The 24194-nt window shown below is 43.0% G+C and overlaps 4 protein-coding genes across 4 annotated transcripts; 2 read left to right on the top strand and 2 right to left on the bottom strand.

The window, feature by feature from the left end:
- The first annotated feature begins 1308 nt into the window (after positions 1-1308).
- Positions 1309-10836, top strand: LOC115759961 (putative mediator of RNA polymerase II transcription subunit 26). The gene is made up of 5 exons (XM_030701103.1): positions 1309-1522; positions 1598-2926; positions 2987-7861; positions 7926-8420; positions 8486-10836. The coding sequence occupies exons 1-5, from the start codon at positions 1309-1311 to the stop codon at positions 8545-8547; spliced, it is 6975 nt and encodes a 2324-aa protein (XP_030556963.1). The 3' UTR covers positions 8548-10836.
- Positions 10837-11507: 671 nt separating this feature from the next.
- Positions 11508-16062, top strand: LOC115760219 (carbohydrate sulfotransferase 11). The gene is made up of 3 exons (XM_030701472.1): positions 11508-11561; positions 12717-13333; positions 14224-16062. The coding sequence occupies exons 2-3, from the start codon at positions 12817-12819 to the stop codon at positions 14988-14990; spliced, it is 1284 nt and encodes a 427-aa protein (XP_030557332.1). The 5' UTR covers positions 11508-11561; positions 12717-12816; the 3' UTR covers positions 14991-16062.
- A 57-nt stretch (positions 16063-16119) lies between these two features.
- On the bottom strand, positions 16120-17810 carry LOC115759907 (thioredoxin domain-containing protein 5 homolog). The gene has a single exon (XM_030701032.1). It carries the CDS (start codon positions 17503-17505, stop codon positions 16609-16611), a length of 897 nt encoding a protein of 298 aa, XP_030556892.1. The 5' UTR covers positions 17506-17810; the 3' UTR covers positions 16120-16608.
- Positions 17811-18151: 341 nt separating this feature from the next.
- On the bottom strand, positions 18152-23279 carry LOC115759903 (homeobox protein 5). The gene is made up of 3 exons (XM_030701025.1): positions 22681-23279; positions 21223-21528; positions 18152-21159 (listed from the first exon to the last, which is right to left on the bottom strand). Exons 1-3 carry the CDS (start codon positions 22925-22927, stop codon positions 19358-19360), a joined length of 2355 nt encoding a protein of 784 aa, XP_030556885.1. The 5' UTR covers positions 22928-23279; the 3' UTR covers positions 18152-19357.
- Positions 23280-24194: the final 915 nt, after the last annotated feature.

The following is a 24194-nucleotide window of genomic DNA, read 5'->3' as shown; positions in this document are numbered from 1 at the left end:
TGAAGTGTGTGCGAGCGGAGCGGTAATGTTAGGACGTGTGTTTTTGTGTCATATTCTGTGAAATTAACAAGCTTAAAATAGTAGAAAATGCGCGCAGTGCAAACATGCAATTGTTTAAATGCAAAGAACGAGACAATGCGCGTCTTATAGTTTGGAAAACAAAAACGAATTTATTAATTGGCCACGATGATGATATCGATACACATTCGTGATTATAGTAATAGAAACAGCAAGAATTGTGTGCGCTTGTACTAAATGCAAAATTTGTACAACACTTTGCCAATTAAATCTACGACGGGTTCGATTGCCGTGTGATGATATGCCACTTAAACAGGTGAGTACATCTTGAGTGCATTAGTGCAATTGTGTGTCCCTTGTCACTTTCTTCCATCATTTTTTGATGGTTTTCATGATTTTGGTTTCCGTTTGCCGCAGTCAACTTTGCGCAAACAGCTGATTCGCGACTTCTGCATTTTCATTCAAGAATTTAGAGGTGGAGGGGTCGTGTTTGCTTATTAAAAACTTGCGTCACCCACGCTGTTTTCATTTACATCAAAAAACCGTTTTCGAACGTGTCATCCGTTAAATGCACCTGTGTGCGTATGGCTCTATATTTTTTGTGGGATTTTAATAAATGGAAATAAGGAACGAAGGTGACCACAGCAGTGTTTTGGTTACCAATTCCTTCCCCTCTTGCGCCAACCCTTTCCAGAGCCTTAAGAAAAATGGCGACGAGATATCGATAACGTACGTATGTCGAAAATGAGAACGTGAGCAACCTCTCACCAGGGGTCTTTTGCATATTTCTGTATTTTTGTGCATTTGATACGATACGTGTAGGCATGACACAAATTAGTACACTGTTTTATTTTATAATGCAGCATAAGTGGCTAGATATGAATTAGTATCCATATATTTCTGTTGTAATAAATTGTTGTTGGAATTTCCTACAGGCCTATATAACCATCTCGCTCGCACGCTACACGAAGTACGAGCACAAAACAGAAACGTCAAAATGTTTAATTGTTTTTTTTTTTTAGTTTTTAGTTTTTCTGTCCGTGTCTGGCTCAATAATTACCAACAACATAATTGTTCTATTCTTTAAAAGTGAATTAATATTAGAATCAGTTTTATTACAATTTGATTGCCTACTGGGTACATACACACAACATTTATTGTGTGGCTATTACGGCAGGGCTGCATGTGCAAGCTCAGTTTTCGATAGACGATAAATGTTGGCATATCGTACTATTGTACATCACTAGGAATATCATTGCCTCCTGCTTCCTTAAATGTATAGAATTTGCAATGCATTTATTAACTGAACTCTTTCACTTGCAGCAGCTTGAACCGTCTGTGCGGATATCGGTGTCTCTCCCCTGGGATGCAGCACAACGACTGCGTCAACTGGCCGTCGAGGGCAATTCCACCCTGCGTGCGCTCGGGATTCTTTCCGTGCAGCCTGAAGGCGATTCTGTGATAGCTTTAAATGTTGGAGGACAAGATATTAAAATAACAAAAGGTACGTATTATCCAATAATGTTTAGGTATAAACGCTCCATTCTTTTTAATACGTTCGTTGAACTTTAATTTACAGATACTTTAAAAGATGTCGCAATCGGTGCAATTGAGGCGGCTGGCACGTCTTCCAACAAAGCCGCCCTCAATGTTGGCGTTGGCGTTGGCAATTCGGCGTCGACGCCTCTGGCGGCGCCCACCTTCGACGGTCCCAGTACAAGCAAAGCAGCCTATACACAACATCAGCGTATCACGCAACTGACGCAAAACGATGCAATCTCTAGCCAGCAGCAGTTACATCAGCAGCGGCGAAATGTGCTAACGCAGCAGAAACTAATTCAACAGTCATTGCCGCCGCAGACACCATCCTCGCCGTACAGTAATGCAAATACGACGCCGCCTGTTTTCAAATCCCCTAACACAGTGTGTCCCATGGAAGGCAAAGTGCCGTTGCTGCCCTCACCTGCAGGCACGCTAAATGTGCCAAGAGATTTCCCGTTCGAAAGTATGCGGCAGGCACGTGTCCTGCAGGGCAGGGATACAGCAACCACAGCTAGCATAAACGCGCTGGGCCCACCGCCGCCACCCCCTATTGCGACTCTTAATCTGTTAAATAATCAAACAACGCAGAACGGCGAGGTTCTTGCAACCACAATTCTTGCGGGAACCTCCAATAAATCTCAGTTCGTAAATCCGCCTCCACCATATCCCGGTCTAGGTCCAAGTTCGAGTTTGACTACACCTAACAATAGCAATTCGGCAGTTGTTGCACCAAGCGCGAAGCCGGCACAGACTTATATGACGACATCTTCATCTGCAGCACCAGCGCCTACAACTACGTTGTCAGGCAGCAATAACATAGCAATATCATCCCCACTGTTGGTCAATCTGCTGCAAAACGACGGCAATGCGATTTCAAGTCAAATGAAGTCGCCCCAGTTGGCGGCGCCAACAACTCCACAGTCACCAATAGTTAGCATGAGTCCAAGCACACAAATGATGAACTCCAGCTCGCCAATGCGGTGCTCCCCGGCCACTCCTAGCGATTTTGTTATGGGAACAACAGGTGCACCTCTCGACATTGGAAACGTGCCTAGTCCGGTGGTGCCCTCCTCACCAACCGGGGTCGGGCCCGTATTGATGCGCAACCTGCCAAACCAACACCAACAACATCAACAACAACAACAACAGCAGCAGCAGCAGCAGCTGCTCCTCAGTCCTAGTGGTAATGCGAATCTGTATAATCAGGGGCCCCCACCACATCGATTTCAGCATGCGGTTGCATTGCGTCACCAGCAGCAACAGGTACATCAACAGCGCCATCATCAGATGCAGGGTATGCATCCACGATTTATGCCACCCCAGCAGCAGCAACAGCAGCAGCAGTTTCTTGGGCAGCAACAGACTGGTAAGCAAGTGGACAGCAGTAGCATCAATCAGTTTATAACTAATACTTTTACTTACGCAGATTGCTTCAATAATCAAGGCCTGCAACAATCGCAGCAGCAGCAGCAACAGCAGTTGAGGCAGCAGCAAATCCGAGCCGGTCTACCGCCGCCGCCGCCACAGCAACATCAGCGACTTATGAGCATGCCGTTGTCCTCGCCTCAGGCGCAGCAGTTTATGTCTCATGGCGGCGCTTCGCCCATCGCCCATTCACCTGCATCCAGCCATCACTCAATGCACAGTCCGCTGATGGCTAACCATCAGCCTCCCTCGTCAATGCTTTCGCCTTCGACGACGCCGAAAAGTCCACATTCACATCAGCTGACGCAGCTTCAACAAAAGCAAAAGGAGATGCAGCCCATTTCTAATATGCAACATGCTCACCTTGTACCTGTAGCGGGCGCGGGCAATGCGCAGCTGCCACCGCCTCCCGACTACAATCAGGCGGCGGCGAATTCGCGCTGGCCCGCGCTAAATAAGCCGATGGATTCGGTTACTAAAATCAGTTTTCAGGAGTTCACGCGCTACCAGATGCAATACAATCTACAGCAACAACAAATCAACAACGGTCCAGCACAGACTACAACGGCATCTAATACGGCAGAAATGGTACCGCCAGGAACGATAGCACTGACAGCGGCCGGACAACGGCAGCATCAACAGCTACCGATACCAATCCAGCAATTAGGGGCACAGGAAGCGCAGAATGTTACGAACATTACAGCCGTTGGTCATGGCCTAAATGATCCATTGATTTCGTTGTCCGACCTCGACGCCTTAACGACTAACGACTTGGACGCTTTATTGCCAACTTTAAACTGTGATCTAGACTCAACGCTGAGCCTTGAGGATAAGAACGAGCTCGAATCATTGCTTCAGGATGCCAAGGATCTAGACTTGGACTTGATCGAGGATAATTTGACGGCGGTCGGCATGGATGTAGGCGATGCCCTGAGCACGCTTCAGGATACGCCCGGATGCATAGAACAACCCCAGCAACAACAGCAACAGCAGCAGCAACAACAACAAACTCAAATGTTAGACATGCAGCCCTTCAACCAACAGCAATTATTGCAGCAGCAGCAGCAGCAACAGAGACAGCAACAATTAACTCACTTGCAACAACTGCAACAGCAACAACAACGTCAACAGTTGCAGCGCCAGATTCACCTGCCCCAGCAGCAAGTGCCGCATCGAACGCATCAACAACAACAACTACTTTACATGCAGCAGCAACAGGTTGATAGTCCAAATGCACAAGTTATTGCGCAAAAGAAACTGGCACAGCAGCAGCAGCAGCAACAACAACAACAACAACAACAAGCTCCAGGAAATGTCCAGCAAAAGCAGTTCATCATCAATCCGCATACTGGCGATATGGAGCCGATGGCTAGTGATGATAGTGATACGGAGGCGGAGCAAGAAACAACGCAACTTCAATTTCGCAGCATGTCGAATAGTCTGAGCGGTTACACTAGCTTTAATCCTGCCAACGACATGTTGCTGCCGAATAATATCTTCTCCGAGGAGGATTCTAATTCGGCTATTTCTGGTTCACAGCTGCCAATAGCTGGTAGCAGTGATCAAGAGCGCTCTCGCGATTCCCTTGCTTCCAACAAATCTGCATCGAATCGTTCGAGAAAAATGACGCAGCACAAGACGAACCAATGCCAGCCCACGCAAACCCAACAGATGCAAATGCAATCCACCGCTTCCGGCGACTCTTCTCAATTAGGCCACAGTTCTGGGCAGATGGACAGTGCAGGAAATAGCACTCTTGCCACTTCTGGCAATAGTAAGAAAACGAAACCAAATCTTCTGCGCGAAAAGTTGCAACAGGGTGTGAAGGAACGCAAAGCTAAAGACGCAACAACAACGACTACTCCAAAGCCAAAAAGGGAACGTGCCAAGGGAAATGCTAGGGCTAAAACAACAGCAGTGACGGTGTCGGCAGCAGCTATTGCAGAGGAGAAAATCAAGCTGCGACTTAAACTGGAAAAAGTGGATATAGCTGCAGCGTCTTATGAGCATCAGCATGTCCAAGTCAATGCCATAATGGACAGCAATAATCATTTACAGCAGCACCAACTGCCGATGCAGGCCAAATTGCTGACTCTACCTGCATCACAGCTCCAGCAGCAACAACAACAACAACAACAACAACTTCAACAACAGCAACAACAACAACAGCAGCAACAACAACATCAACAACAGCAAAACCATTCAGTGTATAGTAGTTTCCAACATCAGCAACAAACTGATCCACAGCAAAGTGTTGCCGTTGGACTGAGTGAGCCACGTGTTCCGCCGCTTCAGATTCGGCTTCGCGGCAAAAACTCAGTGGTTGTGAAGAATACGCGCAAGGAGCGGAAAAAGCCATTGGCCACTGACGACGAGCAAAGGGTTCGCCAAATAAAGCGAACCCTCAGTGATCATGAGGCACAGCAACAGCAGACATTAGTAATGGACGGCGGGACGGAGAGCAAACAGTCAAAGCTGATAGCTGCGCCACATGTGAATGGGCTGCCCAGCTCTGGCATGCTGTTACAAAAGACGCCACAGCCACCGCCACCATTGCCACCCCAATCGGTTCACCCAGCGCAACAATTGCCAACAGGTGCTAAGACCACAACAATTGTGGCCGGCAAGAACGGGCTAACGATTAGTGCCATTGTGGAGGCACATAAATCGCAAACGCAAGCCAGCGATGGGCATCTAGCGACCGTGGGATCAACGAACACTGGCACCACCACGACCATTCAGCAGCAGCAGCAGCAATTGAGCAAGATAGCCACCTCGTTGCCCAGTAGCATTACTCTTAGTGCTATCACAAGCACCGCCACCACTAACAACAACAATAATAACAATAACAATAATAATAGTAACAATAATAATAATAATAATAATAATAATAATAGCAATAGTAATAGCAGTAGCAACAGTCGCGTGCTGAGCAATATTACCTTAAAGAATCCCATTAAGACTGCAGCCACCATTACACCCATTGTGGGTGGTAAGCCGATGACAAAAAACCATAAGCCGCCGCCATACATCACCGCTGTGCAACAGCTGCAGTTACAGAAGCAGCAACAGCAGCAGCAGCAACAACAACTGGCGGCGGCCGTTACCATGCTGCCAAGTGCGACGACGCTGAAGCGTGTCGAGATCACCAAACGGGCGCCGAGCAACACAACGGATACAGCCACAATAAAGGTCGTCACCACGGCCACGCCCACTACACCGACTGCGACTGCGACTGCAACATTGTCAATGATTGGGGAGAGAAAGCTGCCAGTGGCCATCTCGATGAACTCCACGATTATTAACAATAATGTCAATGAAAATCCAATTGGAAGTACAAATGCACATACAATTACAACGTCAGGGCATCCCAAACTAAACCATGTGAGTCTACAAACAGTAGCGAGTACAACAACAAGCGTTACGTCGTCACCAACGCCGGCGTCTGTGCTGGCTAACACCTTGCGCAATTCGCCCGCCAGCAACGGAAGCGGCACGCCCGGTCATGGGAACAATGGCGGCGGCGAAGACAGTGGTATAGAGTCGATGGATGCGCTCTCTGAAAAAAGCCCGCACCAACAATCCTCCAGCAGTCCCATACAGATGCAACAACAACAATTGGTTACCAAGCAAGCAACAATATCCGCAAGTACATCAACTACAATAACACAATCAGCAACAGTTGCTACAGCAGTTCCAACAACAAGCGACAATAGTAAACTTCAACAGCTGCAGAATGCCGACGATGAGATTGAAAAGGCACTTGCCAAGATGGAGGGAGACATTCCGGATGACTCGGAGAACATTGTAGCCAATGTATCAAAGGAGACGGTAGCTGCAACAATGGGTGGTGGTTTCCATTTGACTACAACAATAGCGCCAAGCACCCCGAAACTGAATGGGGAACATGTTATACTTGAACACGACGATCTCATTAAAAAGTTAACGGACAACATCGAAACTGAGGATAAAAATAAACCGTTACCAGCACCTGTGCTATTATCAACTGTAAGGGATCCAAATACAGAAGCGCAGATGAAAATGGAAAAAGATATATTGGAGGATCAGCCGACGCTTTTGAACTGTAAAACGGAGGAAGCTGAATTGCAGGACAACCGACAAGCAGATGTGACGGCCAGTAAACAGGAACCAAAGCCTGGAATACATCGCGAACAAGACATCCCGGACAAAAAAGAAAACGCGGTGGACGAGAAAAAAGAAAAGCTAACAGACGCACTTCAACCCATATCGATTGAAATACCCCCGCAATTGGATGCTGAAACGCCGCGCATCAGAACACGCGCTACTAGTCGACTAGAGAGTCCAATGGACGCTCCAAAGACAAGCCCAGAAGCACAACAACAGTCAGCTGTAGTCATAACAACAGCTTCTGCGACAGCAGCAACCCCAACATTGCCGATTAGAAGCGTAGCCCGTGTTACGCCAGTACCGAGTCCTCGTCTGAGCACGACAACACCAGTTCACAATAATAATAACAGCTGTGTTAAACGTCGTCGCCAGGAGTCTGAGTGCGGCAGCAGCAATGATGGAACCATCGACGCCGGTCTTGTCGGCGAGACGAGCAGCAGCAGCAGCAATAGCGCCAAGCGTGCACGTGTCAGCAGTGGCAGCAGCAGTGGCAACAACAACAGCAACAACAACAATAATAATCCGGATATACAAGATCAAACAGGGCTCAATTATATGCTATCGAAGAAGATCGAAATAGAGTCTTCCGACTCGGACGAGCCACTAATCGAGGTGGCAGGCAAGGTGCGCAATTCGAAGGCACAGTTTGAGGAAAGGCACGTAACTAGACGCAATGCCCAGCAACAGCAGCAACAACAGCAGCAGCAACAGCAACAGCAGCAACAAAGTGAGTAAACAAAAATGCAATTTAATGTAGATTCTTTGTTCAGTCAGTCCCGAGTACTTTACAGAAGCTCCCAGTTTGAGTGCCACCACATCCGCTCAGACACCGAAGACAGCCAAATCGCAGCCAATTGCCACAAACAGCAACAATAACAGTGCGACGTTGCTGACTGTCAGCAACGCGGCAACAGCTGGAACATCAAACAACAACAATAATAACACAAATGTGGTGCATGCAACACGTGGCGCAACAGCAGCCGCTGCTACCAGTGGCAATACCAGCAACATTACCAATAACAATAATGTGGTTAACGCCAATTCGCCAACAGACGAGAAAGTTGGCACCAGAAGGAGCGTAAGGGCGAGCGCTGCTGCTAACAAGATAATTTACAGTCGCAGCAATGCAGCCGCTGCTGCTGCGGCTGCAGCCGCCGAGCACAAAGGGACGACGGGTAAAAATGCAGCTGGGGGTACCGGAGTAGTCAGTGGTGCGGCGGCCAATCCCAATACGAATGCGAGTGTAGAGAGTGTGGCAGAAGCGCGCCGCAAAACACGCAGTGCAGGTGAATTGTCGCGTAAGCAACTCAAATGTAATAATAGATTCTATAGAAATTCTTATAACTTACAGTAATTAGCGAGTCTATGCTGACCGAGGGACGACGAAGAAGGACTTCGCGTGATTACAAGTGACCAGAGTTTTGCGCCTTGGCTAAGGGAATTAATCAGGCAAACGATGCTGACGAGGACGAATTGGTTGATCTGATCGAACTGGATATTCCGGATAGGTTTGATTTCAGCACTAGTTTCCCTTTGGACCAGGCGCAAAACGTTGATGGCGGTGTCGATGAGGACGGCAGCGTAGAAAACGATATTAAAGATGTCAAGGAGGATCTCGTTAATATTTCTTCAGCGCTGACTGTCGATGCGGTCAGCCTGCTAATGCCAGATTTGAACAATGCCACAGCTTTGGATTGCGGCAACTTTGTAGACTACGATGAGTTCAACATGTGTTTGAATAATCTACTTAGTGAGAAGGACGATCAAAATCTGGAAATCCGTGATGGAAACTCAAATGAACATGTGAATGCTGGCAAACACCAGCACCAGCAGCAGCTCCATCTCCAGCAGCAGCAGCAATGGTGTGATGTTAGCGAGGTTCTCAACATGGTGCCGCTTAACAACAATCTTGGATTAAGTTTCCAGGAATCCGTTCCGGACTTGAGCGTGACGGGCGATGATCGTTCTGTCGGCAGTAGCTCATCGCAAACGGCATAACGGCGTCGTTTTGAATTGTTGAAAGAATTGTTTACCATGCTTCAATTTACGGCTCTGAGCTCTGTAAATAGCTTAAACTCACACAAGCATACAAAAGCCAATTCTTTTGTTTGTAAAAAGTTTTTGTAAAGGTTTTCCTTGAATATTTGTATAGTTAGTTGTAAACACAAGGTTGCAATAATGTTGCATCTCTGACGAGCAGCATCACACACATAAATCCATGTTTCACTTATATTTTTTAATTTTGAAACAACCCTTTACTAATTGAGCGCTACTTTTCATCAAATGTCCCATGGTTAATAGATTTGCTAGTCAAGTGAAACAGACAATTTATGTGAAGATCAAAAAATGTATTTTGAACAAATTAGATGAAAATCAAATATGTGCAGAAATGTATAACAAAGTAGTTAACTCAAACACACCCTAACACGCATGCGTATTTTCATTTTCTCATCTAAGCTCTTGTATATACTTTAGACATTATTCTAATAAATGCAACATAAACTCATTTAAGAATATAAATAATTTACTACGGTTTATCCTAATGATTCAAGCTTAAGATTGCAAAACAAATCAGACCATACTTTTATATTTTTATTATTTTATCATATTTTAAGTATATGCACACGAAATATAGATAATAGTCCTTATAGTTTTTTATGCAAACGTTTGCGTTGTTTCGAAAAAAAAATTTGTTTTTTAGTTTTAAACGCTCATAATATTAACGAAAATTCTCTACCAATATATGCACATAAAAACCTCTGCAATAAGTTAGTCAAGGCAAACCACGAAACAAAAAAAAAATTGCGTGTAGACCAGAGAGAAATATATAAAAAGTGTTTGTAGTTTTGCAAAGCGAATGAACATATGTCTACACTTATATACAAAAAGAAGCCGTATATAATGTTATATATTTTGCATAAACAAACAAGAAAAGTAAAAGTAAAAAAAAAAACAAAAACAAAAACAAAAACGAAAGCAAAAGTTGTATTGTATATAAAGCAGGCTCTATTTTTGCTAAATGTTATTTAAACAATTAGGGGAAAATGAAGATGCATAGCAGAAGCAAAACGCTAAACAAACACATTATATTAATATTTCTTTAAACGCATACATATATATTGTTCAATATTATTATCTTATGTGTATTGTATGATTGCTAATTAAATAAGTCTTTTGATACTTAGTTCATGGTTAATGTAAATGAATGAAGAGAAAAAAAACTTACATAAAACCACGATCCTTTAGAATAACATTCATATATAGTACCGATATATGTACATATTATATCTCTGAATACATATATAAAACGAGTTCGTTATGATACACAAAAACCCCATTCAAAACCATGGATGTCGACAATTCTAAGCATTTCACAGTTATCCCCACACAAAATTCACAAACAATAATAAAAAATAAAAAATAAAAATAAAAAAAATACAAAAAATTCACTGCAATTCAAATCTGCAAAATTGTTAATGGCAAAGTTGTATAAACAAAATTAGTTCTTATATGCCCCAATGCCATTCAACACAAACTCGTGCAACAAAGACATACACACACACACACACACGGTTAAAAAATTAAATATTAAAAAGCAAATGCATGTAACAACACAAGATGAAGAACAACAAAAATAAAACGAAAGTGTCTTAAAACGTAGTATTAGAAATTTATTATAAAGAATTTGTTTGTACTTTAACATTAAAGTAAAAAAATATTTATAGAAAAAAGAAAATACAAAGATTTAATATACACGAAAATTAAAAAAAAAACAACAACAAAACATTTCCTTCTTATATCGTCAACAAATCACCATACTTCAAACATTTTCTTCAAAAAACCGCGTATTATCCGGCATTGCCCGTGTCCTTAGGGAAATTAATATCTACCCGTGCCATCTTTAATGTCCAAAAGGCAATATTTCAAAATTTTACAATGAATTTAGATTGTTAGAAAACGATTGCATGTTGCTTTTTTGTTTACCTTCCGATTGACCCCAAAATCATTTTCAAGGATCTTAGCTCAAAAACATTTGGGAAAATCTTTGTCAGAAAGGCGACGTTCCGAGCTCAAATTAATATCCCAGGATTCACTTGAGATATGTGAGAGTTTATAAAGCTTGGACAACTAGAAAAAACTGAAGAATTTTTTGATATTTTACAAGACAAATACAAAGTTTGATAAATAAATGAAGATGTAGATGCCAGAGAGACGCAAGTGCTTCAATTATTTGGAGTGTTTTCTATATAATGTTAATTGGCAGAGCAATTGCTCTCCCAGCGCGTGCGCAGAACGTTTGGATACAAGAGGATTTGCTTAGAAGTATCCCAGGCGGCCAGCCGACAGTTGAGTGTGAGTCGCCCTTTGGAGCTGACGACAAGGTGCTCAGGCAGGCCAACCGAAAGTGCAGTAACCAGTTAACCTAGGTGGGGCATTAAGCAGAAAGTGGTGTATACACCAAAATATACAAAATATATAAAATGGAAAAATCAATTTGAATAAACAATAACATTGGGATTCGTTGACGGTTTCATCCAAAGTGCTGTGAAAAAACAAGTCGCGAGTTCTCGACAAGGGTATGCACTGACTCTTCTTCTACCCACAGCAAAAGCAGTTCGCGCTACAAGCTTCTTTGCTTTTGCAGTAATAAAAATAAATAATAAAAAAATCAAACCAAGACTCGAACCCGTGACAGACAGCGCCACTTGCCGCCGCCTCTACGCGACAGCCACATCAACAGTTCGCTTTCGGCGAAAAAAAAACGCATTAAGATAGCAGCACATACATGCATACGCACGCAAAGGCAATGCTAAGTGTGTGTGTGTGTGTGTGTGCGCGCATGTATACAGAAATTCTTGCCGCAAACACGTGTCACAATATAAGCACACGTTTTCTTGAATAACTTTTGTGTTTCTTAACCGATCCTGATGCGATTTTCAGTCGTATATCATATTGTCCGATAGAATATTCAAATATTCAGCAAAAGGCAATTGCATTCAAATTGAGGCTTAAATTGGTGGGTAGATTATTAGCGGGGGTTGGCGATACTTATAAAATTAAAAATACTTGATGTATATGGTATATACATACCTAAATAGAAACTCCAATTTTATGACTCTAGCTCTTCAAATATAAGAGATTTGCTCAAAAAACAGGTTTTAGATAACGATTTTTATCGATTTCCTGTAAACGGGGCAAGTTATCGATAATCGGAAACAAACTCGCGCTGCGCGGGCAATAGAAGTATCTAGGTTCGAAATTTCTAGTCTCTAGCTCTTATAGGTTCTGAGATCCATAGCTAGATCGAACCTATAAAAACCTATAAGAGCAAGAGACTTAGAAATTTCGAACCTAGATACGGCTATTGATGTTTCTCAAGAAGCTACTACTACTTTTGGGCCGGAGATGCGTTCTTCGGCCTGTTACAAGCATTTGCACAAAAACATTATACATTTTTAACATATTATTTTGGATGGAAGAGCGTGACCTCTGACCCCATCCCCGCTACTATATATAGTTGGGGCTATATTTGTTCATTCAGTTTAAATATTAAACTAATTGTTGCACGTTTGAATATTTAGTTACACCAGCAGAGTGTCCAGCCAATCGACAGACAGTCCTTGAACATGTTGGCGCTGTAAGTTGGGCAGGACAAGAAGGATTTAGCGACTCCTACTCAAAATGCACATCCGTTTGCCATCTGGACGACGCCTACATACGTACCTGAAAATAGGCACCTTTGTCCTGGTGGGCATCTTCTATTTTGCCTTCCTGTTCCGGGAATCGCTAAATGCATTCGAGCATCGGGAACGTACCACGACCTCCGGATTCGAGGCAGCAGAATACGCTGAACCGTCGAAGCTTAAGCTCAAGCAACTGCATCGCCAACGCGTTAAGCAACGCATCCGACCAAGTGCGGCAAATGGGAGCTCTGCAGTAGCTAAGGATACAGCGGCCGGCTCAACGAGCACATTGAATCCGGCTTACGAGTATTCGGAGGAGCTGCACAGCCGCACCGAACGCGATTTAAAGCTGCGCCGCGAGCATTTGGCGAACGTGTGCGGGCGATACAAGCTGCAGGATAAGTATCCGCCAAATCCCTGGGAGTTCTTCATATCGCCCGGCCACAATAATCTCGTGTGGTGCAATGTCTTCAAGGCGGCCAGCAGCACCTGGTTGTACTACTTCAACATACTGGGTGAGTAAAGGAAACAGGCTAAATAATGTCGAGCTGGGTTCATAATCTCTTCACAATCTTCACAATCTCTTCATTAAGCGAAAGAACTCCAGTAAGCACCACATTTTGGTTTGAACACTGGGATTATATTACACAGAGTCTCGTTTACTTTTTGGGGCCGTTTTCTAAGAATCTAAAAGAAATGTTAAATTTCTAAGAATCTGGAAGAAATGTTAAATTTCTTATAATCTAGAAGAATGTTAAATTTCTTATAATCTGGAAGAACTGTTAAATTTCCAATAATCTGGAAGAAATGTAAAATTTTGAATAAGCTGAAAGAAATGTTAAATTTCTTATAATCTGGAAGAACTGATAAATTTCTAGTAATCTGGAAGAAATGTTAAATTTCTATGAATCTAAAAGAAATGTTAAGAACCTGGAAGAAATGTTAAATTTTGAATAAGCTGGAAGAAATGTTAAATTTCAAAAAATCTGAAAGAAATGTTAAATTTCGAATAATCTGGAAGAAATGTTAAATTTCTAAGAATCTAAAAGAAATGTTAAGAACCTGGAAGAAATGTTAAATTTTGAATAAGCTGGAAGAAATGTTAAATTTCAAAAAATCTGGAAGAAATGTTAAATTTCAAAAAATCTGGAAGAAATGTTAAATTTCGAATAATCTGGAAGAAATGTTAAATTTCTAAGAATCTGGAAGCTAGAATGACTGTAAGAGGAGCTTTGTGCTGGATTTAGGTTTTCTCCTAGTCGGATACCGACAAAGCACGCTTCCATTCTGTATTTTTATAACCTGTACCCAATTAAAAATGTGTTAAATGTATTTTCTCTTAGGTCTTAGTGTCCTATATCTTTTTCTAATATATGCTGTTTTTGTTTTCTTACTGTTCCATCAGCTGGCTACGATCTAAAGTATCTGCAGCGAACGGAAGTGCAGCCGCTGGAACTGGCCCGACAGCGCTTCCCCCGACCGGGACTGGCAGAGCTGCTGGAACTATTGCCCAGCGCATTGTCCTTTCTGTTTGTGCGCGATCCGTTCGAGCGGATCCTGAGCGCGTATCGCAACAAGCTGGAGGGCAATCGCAACAGTTTCTACAAGGCGCTGGGCACCAAGGTCGTCCATCGTTTTCGCCGCCGCAGCGTGAGCGGAGCGTTTCCCCGCTGTGGTCCCACGTTCGAGGAGTTCGTGCGCTTTCTCATTCAGGAGCACGCGACGGGCAATCGGTTTGACGAGCACTGGGCACCTGTGTACAGCTTCTGCACACCTTGCAGCGTGAATTTCAGTATCATAGGCAAAACGGAGACATTCCAGCGCGACTCGGAGTTCATCATTAGGCAGGCGGGGCTCGAGTCTCTGCTGCTGGGCAAGCTGCCGCGACGCAAGCTGCGCAAAATCGCGAATCGAGCTCGGAACGGCGTCAAGTCCGAGGAGCTGGTGGAGCGCTACTTTGCCGATCTCGATCGGTCCACATTGGACCAATTGCTCGAGATTTATCGTATTGATTTCGAGCTATTCGACTATGACTATCTCAAATACTACAACATGGTGCATTCCTGGAGCACGGATCAAAGTACAACGCCAACGACAGCCAGGAATGGAAGAAGAAGAACCGCAACTGGAACCGGAACCGAAACGACCGCATCCTCAGCAGGACCAGACTGAACACAAGCTAGCTAAACAATCTTATTTGTGTACCTCTTGCACCTGGAAAGGATCACGACGAACAACTGAAACCCAACCGAATCAATCTAGGCCAAATCAAAGTTTTCCAAAAACAAAGCACAACAAAATGTTCAACCTAACACTGGGATAAAAATGACTTATTTTTATGCATTTTTTGAGGCAGTCGTTCAAATCCTATACAGTTCCACTGGCACGCCCCCTTTTTAGGGACAATCCTCAGCGTAGTTCTCTTAGTTAGTACCAAGTACAGTTGCATTATAACTAATATATATTTCCCTAACACACACACACACCACCTACCTTAAAAGCGAACAATTTTAAGAAAAAAAAACATATATATATATATGCATAGATATTTACAATAAACATATTTACACCCTCGACGCATTCTCTATGAACTCTACGAAAGATTTGCACCAAAAAAATGCACAGGTGCATTTTACGAACACAGGTGAGGTGTCTTCATCAATGTTTTTACCAGAACGGGATGGGCTTTTTCCTATTCTAACGAAAGCGAAAGTTAAGAGAGAGAAAGAGAGAGAAAACCGAACACAATTTTTGGGGCAGGGCAAGGCGAAGATCGTTAGCGAAAACAAATCTGCAAATATTTACAGAAATCTAATGTAAACTATTCATGTGATGTTTAAACTTAACGTATACACATATATGTATATATATATACATAATTGAAGATTATACGTACATATATTGAAAAAAAAACTTTACTTATTATAACTATTTTCGATTGTATTCCATGTAAATGAAACCTTAATTGAGGAACAAACTTTAATTATGTTTCAACGATATTATTCAACTTTTTTGTTGGCAACTAAATAAAAGTCTTAATAAATAGTATACAAATGTTTTGTTAATTATCTATATCAATCGATAGTACTAATGCTAATGCTAATGCTAATGCTAATGCTAATGCTAAAATAGCCGAGATACTCGAAGAAAAAAAACTCATCAAAAAAGGTTCATTTCACATGGGTATCGCTTTTTGGTCCACAACTTTTTGAAACCCATCGATTTCTAATTTATTTGAATGTCAATTGAAAGTAGAGATCCGTACGAATTTAAAAAGGCATAGCATTCCCAAATCGCACGATATTTACCCGAGATATTCAAGAATGAAATCATCAAAAAAGTTTTTGATTTTCGAACCAACCCAGAATTTGAGAAAACCTAATGTAACCCCTTGATTTTGTTTGTCAATTTGGTTCAAAATTTCGATTTTTATATTTCCTAATGCCAATCGATGCTGAAATCCAAAAAGAATATAAAATTCCAAAATCGAATATTATTTGGGCGAAATATGCGAAAAAAGGGAATCCCAAGAGAAAGTTGATTTCACAAGGAAATCGTTTTTTTGTCAACAACTCTTTAAAAACGCATCGATTTTGAGAAAAAACATGCATTTTTTGTTGAACTTGGCTCAAAAATGTAGAATTTGAATTTTGTAATGGCAATCGAGGGTACCGATCCCTATAATGGAGGTCGGGAGGAGTTTGCGATAGCTATGACATGAAAGATACCCTATATATATATATATTGATATTCTAGAAGCGAAGACAGAGACAAATTATGGGCAATAGTCTTACGTTATGTAAATGTAAACAAAGACAAGTGAGGTACACATTATGGTCTGACTGTGATTGACGGTGATTGTTGCCAGAGTTGCCGCCGCCGACCTGTAGGTTCCATTGAGCATCTCCTCGACAAAGGTGCGCAGGCTATCGATGTGCCGCGCTCCCTTATACCTTTGGACAAGTCGACCGTCCTGGAACCAGAGAATGGTCGGCACAGTTTTTATGTTCAGTTCATTGCAAATGGATCTGTCCGACACGCAATCGTACTCGGCAATACATAAGGTCTGCTCGGTTAATCCTTTGGCCAGTTCCGTCCAAATGGGCGCCAGTTCCTTGCAGTAGTGGCACGTGGATGAGTAAAATTTGATAAAAAATCGCCCGCTGGCAATTGCCGCACGGAACGTATCCGACTTCAGTTTGAGCACACGGCCGGGCGTGCAGCTCGTATCGGCTCTGCGTTCGCGAACCGCCGGATAATTGTATATATTTTGCAGGCTCAAGAACTTGATCAATGTGTAGAGCTCGGCGGATCCGTTGAACAGTTTGTATCGCGTGCCGCCCTTTTCGAATAGCGCTAAACTTGGATAGCTGCTTATATTTTTTGCGCTACAAAACTTTTCATGTTTTCCACAGTCCATGGCGGCAATTGTGATATTATTATTATTACTAGTGGAGCTATTCTCGATGATGGCCAGCAAGTTAGTTAACAGCACGTACAAACGGGAACAGCTCGGACATCCTGGCACGTAAAACTCAACGAAAAAAGTGCGACTTTTCGAGGCGCTTTCAAAACTCTCCGGGTTGAGCGACACGATCGATTTGCCCATTGCTAATTTTGTCTGCACGCTAAAGTTTGCCAGGAGGATAAACAAAGTCAATTGAGTTGAACACGTTTTGACTAGCATAATTTCTAAATTTGACAAAACATTCTTTTACATCTATATCAAAGGTAAGTACGTCACGTTGCTTTACAGATCTTTACAGCACTAACCAAACAACATATTGACTGGACATGCCGAGCAACAAAAGTGGGCAGAAAATGTTTGCAGACATCAGGTCCAACTGGTCGCGAGCGAGCGAGTAAGATATACATATGATGTCTTCTTATGCGCTTGCACTGCAGGCAACTGGCTTTACTCTCTTTCATATGATTTGTGCTCTCTCTCAGTGCTCTCTCTCTCTCTTTCTTTGCTTTGCATGTGACCGCACAGGCAGAAATGTTGTTTGGTTAGTGTTAAACTAAAAACTAATTAGCTCGATGCAAATTATATATTATATATATATTTTATAGATATTTTACTTTTATATAAAGGCATTTTCTCTTTTTTTTTTTAGCGTACAAATAAACAATCTTTTTGCAGCTAAGCAAGATTTTAGTTCTTGTTTTTACTCAACATACTTAAGAGTAATAATATGTGATTCTATATTTTATCAATATAAATTGTTTTATTTTCATAGTTCAATATTGAATACGTGTAGTCGCAATGCATGTTTTATATATATATATATATATATATATATATATATATATATTTATGGAATGTCACAAGGTGTGACAATCAAATAGATATATAACATATATATATGTTTACAAACGAGTTGGTATAAATAATTATTAGGATATAGATTATCGGTAATAGAACTTATATATATATTAACTAAATGTTGCCCTCGGCAAATGTTAATGTCAAGCAAAACATACAAAAGAATGCAATGCAAACACGGCCTTGGCATGCTTCATCTGGGATTCAATTTTATAAATCCGAATCCGGGCATACACTATAAATTCCAAAATAGTTTAAACATCGATATATGCAGGTATTGTATGTGGTATATTGTTTAAAATGTATGCCATTTGATAACTAACAAGTTATGCGCTTATTTTGAAAACTTCTACTATTGGACGCCTGGTAGAAATTGTTAATGGTTCGATTACTTAACTTAACTAATTGTTTATAGTATTTGCTTTGTGATATGATAATAATAAATAAGCTTTGCTTTTGCAATCAACTTAATGCTTCTATCTTACTATCTGACTATCTGACTATCTTACTAACTGCCTACGTATATTGCAATGCGCTTATGTACAATGATAATTGATGAATCTTTTTACACAGCTGATGAAAATGGAAATTGATCGAGATGAAAAACATACAATATTATAACTTATTATTACTTATGTGCAATGTACAACAGTAAATACTTAGGATTGTTTTGATTAAATTATATATAAATATACATTTAGAGAACAACAATGAGTAATCGATTAAAGCATAGTATATAGTTTTTCTTTTCTTTTTGTTTTTAGACAACAATGGCCCAAAAAGTGTTCATTGATGTACACACATGACATACCATGTATTATGACAATCAAAGGAAACTAAAAAGAAAACCAGCTAATTGATTTTGAAGGGCGGCGCTCCTAATTAAACGAGATCTATATAAGTAGTTAATCGCATATCAATATTTGTTGAACATGTTTATCGAAACTCTACACAGAAATGCCAAATGGCAACAAATCTGAGAGCACAGAGGCCTTCCCTCGGCTGCCCTTGGACATGGGCTGGGTATGCACATTTAGGGAACAGCAGTCAGTATCTGCTTGCTCAGAGCACGCCTCATACATCCGGCCATAGCAACATTGGCGGCATACTCGAATAAGTCAAATCAACATATACTTATATCAACAACAAATTCTTCGCCTTCTTTACATGTTTTGTCTGTCTCTTCGCTCTCTCTCCCCGTTCGCCTGTCAATCTAATCGGCAAGGATCATCATGCTCTTGATGCTGGCCACCTCCGACTCGAGTCGCTCCAACTGGCTTTTGAGCATTTGATCGCGATCCACGTTGGCGACAACTGCAACCGATACGACGGCATCTTTGGGCGCCAGCAGCTTGCGCTGAAACTGTGCCGTCCATTCGGCGCTGGCAATCGAAATGCCCGAGTCGCGCTCGTCGCTCGAATTGTCGCCGCCGTCGTTCCATGCGGGCGGCGAGGAGCGATTGCAGTTGGGCTCCTGCTTGATGTGCTGCAGCGATAGCAGCGCCGTTGCGGCCGCATCCTTATCGCCCAGATGCGACTTGTGGCGCAGCTTCAATGGCAGACAGTTGTTGGCTTCGCTGCCATGTGCTGGACTGCTGCGCTGCATGCAGGCCAGCGCATGCGAATCCTGCGAGCGAGCAGTCACATCGGCGACATCATGCTCCTGCTCATCGTCGCCGGAAACGGCGCCCGACGACGAGGCGCACGAAGACGCCGACGAGCGATGGGACGTCAGGCATGTGGTCGAGGACAACATGTGATCGTAGCTGGGTGAACAGGCACGTCTCGATAGATTCAGCACGCTGGCCGCAGCCGAGCTGACGACCGCGGAGCAGGTGCTGCTCACTGTATCCACCGCACTGCTGCTGACGGCACCCTCCACGTAGCTAGCTTCCAGTTGATCCTTGCTGATGGCAACATATCCGGCTGTGGGTGAACTTGCGCTGGCATTTGCATTCACTGGTGCAGGTGTATATATCGTTGCGCCGGCTGGCGACGCCGCGCCTACTGTCGCCGCATTGTAGAGCGCTCCAACAGCCACAACTTTGCGCAGGCTGTCCAGATCCTGGGGTCTCACGTTGCGGTGCAGCGCTTGTTGCAGCACATGCAGATTGGCGATGGCGTTGCTTGGCGGCCGATTGTGTCCATCCATTGCTGAGGCGGGAGCAGCGTCCTGCACTTGCTGATGATGGGCTGGCTGTTGCAGCTGGTGGTACGGATGTGAATGCGGATGCGGATGGGTTTGGGGATGGGGCGGCGGCGGCGGTGGTGGTGGTCCATGCTGCCCCAGATGATGCTGACCATTCTTGTTGGACGATGACGATGATGTCAATGACTCGCTGGCGGAATTAACATTGCCGCTCGGTCCGTACACGATCGGCGAGAGCAAGGGTGCATTGGAGCTGATGTAGCCGCTGTGTGTGTGCGCGGTCGGTGAGCTGCAGCCGGCACCGGCCGGCGAGGAGCCCGACGATGACGAGGAGCAAGAGTTGCTGCTGCTGCTCATCTTGGCGCGCTTCGTATTGCTGAGCACCTGCTCGCTGGTGGGCAAAGAGGCGAGAATTTTCTCCACGCTCACCAGATTCTCGCCCGAAATATTAAACTTATCGCGAATAGCGTCCAGCTGCGCCTTCAGCACATGATTCTCTTTGGTTAGCTCAATAACACGCTGCTCCAGGACCATGTCGTTGTAGCGCCGCTTCTCGCGACTCCGTTTGGCCGCCTCATTGTTGCGTCGCCGCCGGTCCCAGTAGCTCTCATCCTTCTTGTTATCGGGCGTAAACTCGCGCTGCTTGCGCTGCGAGAAGAGCTCCTTTTGGGCGGCCGTCAGTGTGGACTGTGCCTCACCCACGGCGCTGCTCTGTCCGGACGACTTACTCATCAAACTGTGGCCATGGCTGTCCGCATAGCCGTTGCCCGGCACGAACTTGCTCAGGCTGTGCGAGTGGCCGTCCGACATGCCGCTATCGTTTGACTGTGGGCTTATTGAGCCGCCGTACATGGACAGGGGATGCACTGCAGCATAGATAAATCAAATCATAATCAGTCGCAAGAGTTCATTATACCGAATCTACTTACAATTTGTGGCTTCGTTGGAGCTGCCGTTCATTGACAGACTGGGTGAAATGGTTGCCAAGCGCACACTGCTCATCATGGATACGGATACGGATGCCGCGACAGCAGATGCTTTGTTCTGCGATTGTGTGGGTGTCCCGGCGAGCACCTCGGGCATTGCGGTCGGCGTCGTGACCACCCGCAGTTCCTGCTCCTGCTCCTGCTTAAGCGGTAGCAGCTGCGCTAATTGGCTGCTTACGCTGTCTCTCAGGCGCTCTTGTTCTTCTTGCTGCAGCAGCTGAAGCTGAAGCTTCTGCCCTGTATGTCTAACTGTAAAGGAAATTCAAGATCAGCTTTAATATAATTAAGTTAATTATATATACATATAATATTAGTTAACTATATATATATATATATAAAGTTATTTTTATATATAAAATATATATTTAATTGTATGAATTATTTATTGTGAACACATTTTAATATGAGCTTGTTTGGCCAAACAAACATTTACAACATACACTACATATTTGTATGCATGTATGTGGGTGTATTTTGCATACAATACCAACAAACGTATATACATACATACACACATACATACGCCTGCTCAGTCACTGTTTATCTGGTCCTTGGCCTTGTCTTTTCCTCACATACACACATGCATACATATTATAATTTTGTACATGCATACAATTGCATGAATAAACATACATACATACATACACGTATTGTGTATGTATGTATGTAGATACGTGTACCGTATGCACACGAGCTTTCATTTTTAAGGCGGCCAGCCATTTACACAATGATTACGGCAAATGATGCAAGAATCAGTGAATTAGACGACAGCACCAGCACAAAGAACACACAACAACAAGTACACGTATACACTCACTCGCATGCACATCGACACACACACACACACACACATACATGCAAACGAAAATGGCAACGTAAACAAGAAATCACACGGATTGGTCGGTATTCTGTTTTTGTTGTTGTTGTTGTCACCTCACCCTCACCGTGACCATCAAATTGGCATTTGCAGTTCAACGTGCTACAACACACACACACATACACACGCGCGCACACACACACACACACACACACGCACACATACATTCATAATCGTTTCTATAAACTGGCTACTCACGTCAGCAGCCAGACGCTGCCAACGTCGTAGCCGCCGGCAACCCCTACGACTCCTACGCCGACAGCAGCAGCCGCCACATTGGTACAAATAAAAGCAACAGACGACGACAACAGTTCGCTGCAATCGCTGCGCCGCTGCCGCTGTTGCTGCCGCTGCTGCTGCCGCTGCCTGTGTCGAAATTCACAAAAACAACATGACTAAGCGCGCTGCTGCTGCGCGCTCTCTCACTCTCTCTTTCTCTCTGTGTCATTCTACTTTTCATGGGTTTTGTTTTGCGTTTTAAATTAACAATCAGAAATTCTGAATGTTGTTATTGTTGCACTTACATCTAGCTTTAATATTTGTTGCTGATACAGTAGTGCACTGCGTATGTAGACTGTTGAAGCTGTTGCTGTTGCTTTTGTTATTATTATTTGTTGTCTTGCTGTACAGTTTATTGGTAAAGTTTTTGTTCTGGACGATGATGTTGTTAATGTTGTTGTTGTTGTTTTTAAATATAAACAAACTTTTAGTTGTTGCAGTCTCTTGAAAAAAGTTCACTTTACGCTCCAACGACGGGGTTTCTATCGACATAATGTTTTAAGTGCCCGATCACATATAATTATCCAAGCATTGTTCATGTAGTTGCACTGTTGATTTAACATTAGCATTAACATTCAGATTTGCAATTCGATCGAAGACAAACACGCTGATGCATGTGCACTTGAATGTTTATTAGTAATTTCAGAATAAGTTTTTATATGTGCATGCACTTGAATTGTAGATAAATTCTCGTTTATTTTTTTATTTATTGATATTTTTAAAATTTTTGCATGTCCCAAACACTTGTAACGGTTGTTTAGATTTTACTGTCTGGAATTAGATTGCACTCCATTCACAAAATATATAACGCGGCTCGCAAGCGCATCCACAACCGCTTCGAACGAATGCTGAATCGCAATTGAATTTGTAAAAGCATTTCACTCAACAGCCGCAGTCCAATCGGAGCCTGGTCACGTTGCCGCTGCACGCAGTAGCGACACGCGACTGCCTTCGAACATCGAACATATGCCAACATGTTCGAAGCTAACAACCAGAACTGTGCGCCATTGGTAAAAGTGAAATTTAACGGTTCGCAATCTGATTATACTCTTATGAACGCCGCCTACCTGCCTGCCTGTTGCGCGCTGCCAGTTGCAACCGATCACATTGCCATACGTACGTATGTATGTACATTCCATGGTTGAGTAATCAGCGGCAATCAGAAATCATTTTGAGCTGTACATTTGAAAACTAGAACGTGACTGCGTCTGTGGGCTATCAGCGGTGAGGTAAGTGACAATGGCAGTGATAAGGGCGGAAGGTGTTTTATTAGGATATTGCGTTGCATTCAACTGGGCACACCGCATTCAATCCACATCCACATACACATATGCACATGTATGTGTATTCTTGTTTTTTTTTGTATTTACACATGTGTTTTCATGTGCAAAATGTTTTGTGGTGACGCAAGCGTCTTGCACAGAACGCCCACGGATAAACCTGGCTGGAAGGTCGTCTGGAAGGGTGCCTATCTAAGGATGCTTTAACTAATTTAAGTGCTTACATCTTTAATAATTTAACAGTTACCGCTAAACAGTGATTAACGGTGAAGTGAAACAATCGTAGATACAGTATCTGTCTATAAGGCTATTCAATAAAATAGGTCCTGTATCTTTACCTATCCATAATCATTTGCATAACCTAATACAATGATGCTGAGTTTGATGAATGATTCGGAGTTTGATGAATGATTCTAAGTTTGATGAAGTTATCTTGGAAACAAAATGCAAAGCCTCTTTTTTCGTTCGATTTTTTTTCT

The sequence above is a fragment of the Drosophila novamexicana genome, unplaced genomic scaffold (genome assembly GCF_003285875.2).
Source record: "Drosophila novamexicana strain 15010-1031.04,08,12 unplaced genomic scaffold, DnovRS2.1 tig00000387-arrow-pilon, whole genome shotgun sequence".
NCBI classification, from domain to species: domain Eukaryota; kingdom Metazoa; phylum Arthropoda; class Insecta; order Diptera; family Drosophilidae; genus Drosophila; species Drosophila novamexicana.
Note: the sequence above shows the minus strand (reverse complement) of the source record. Positions and strands in the feature narration are given on the sequence as shown.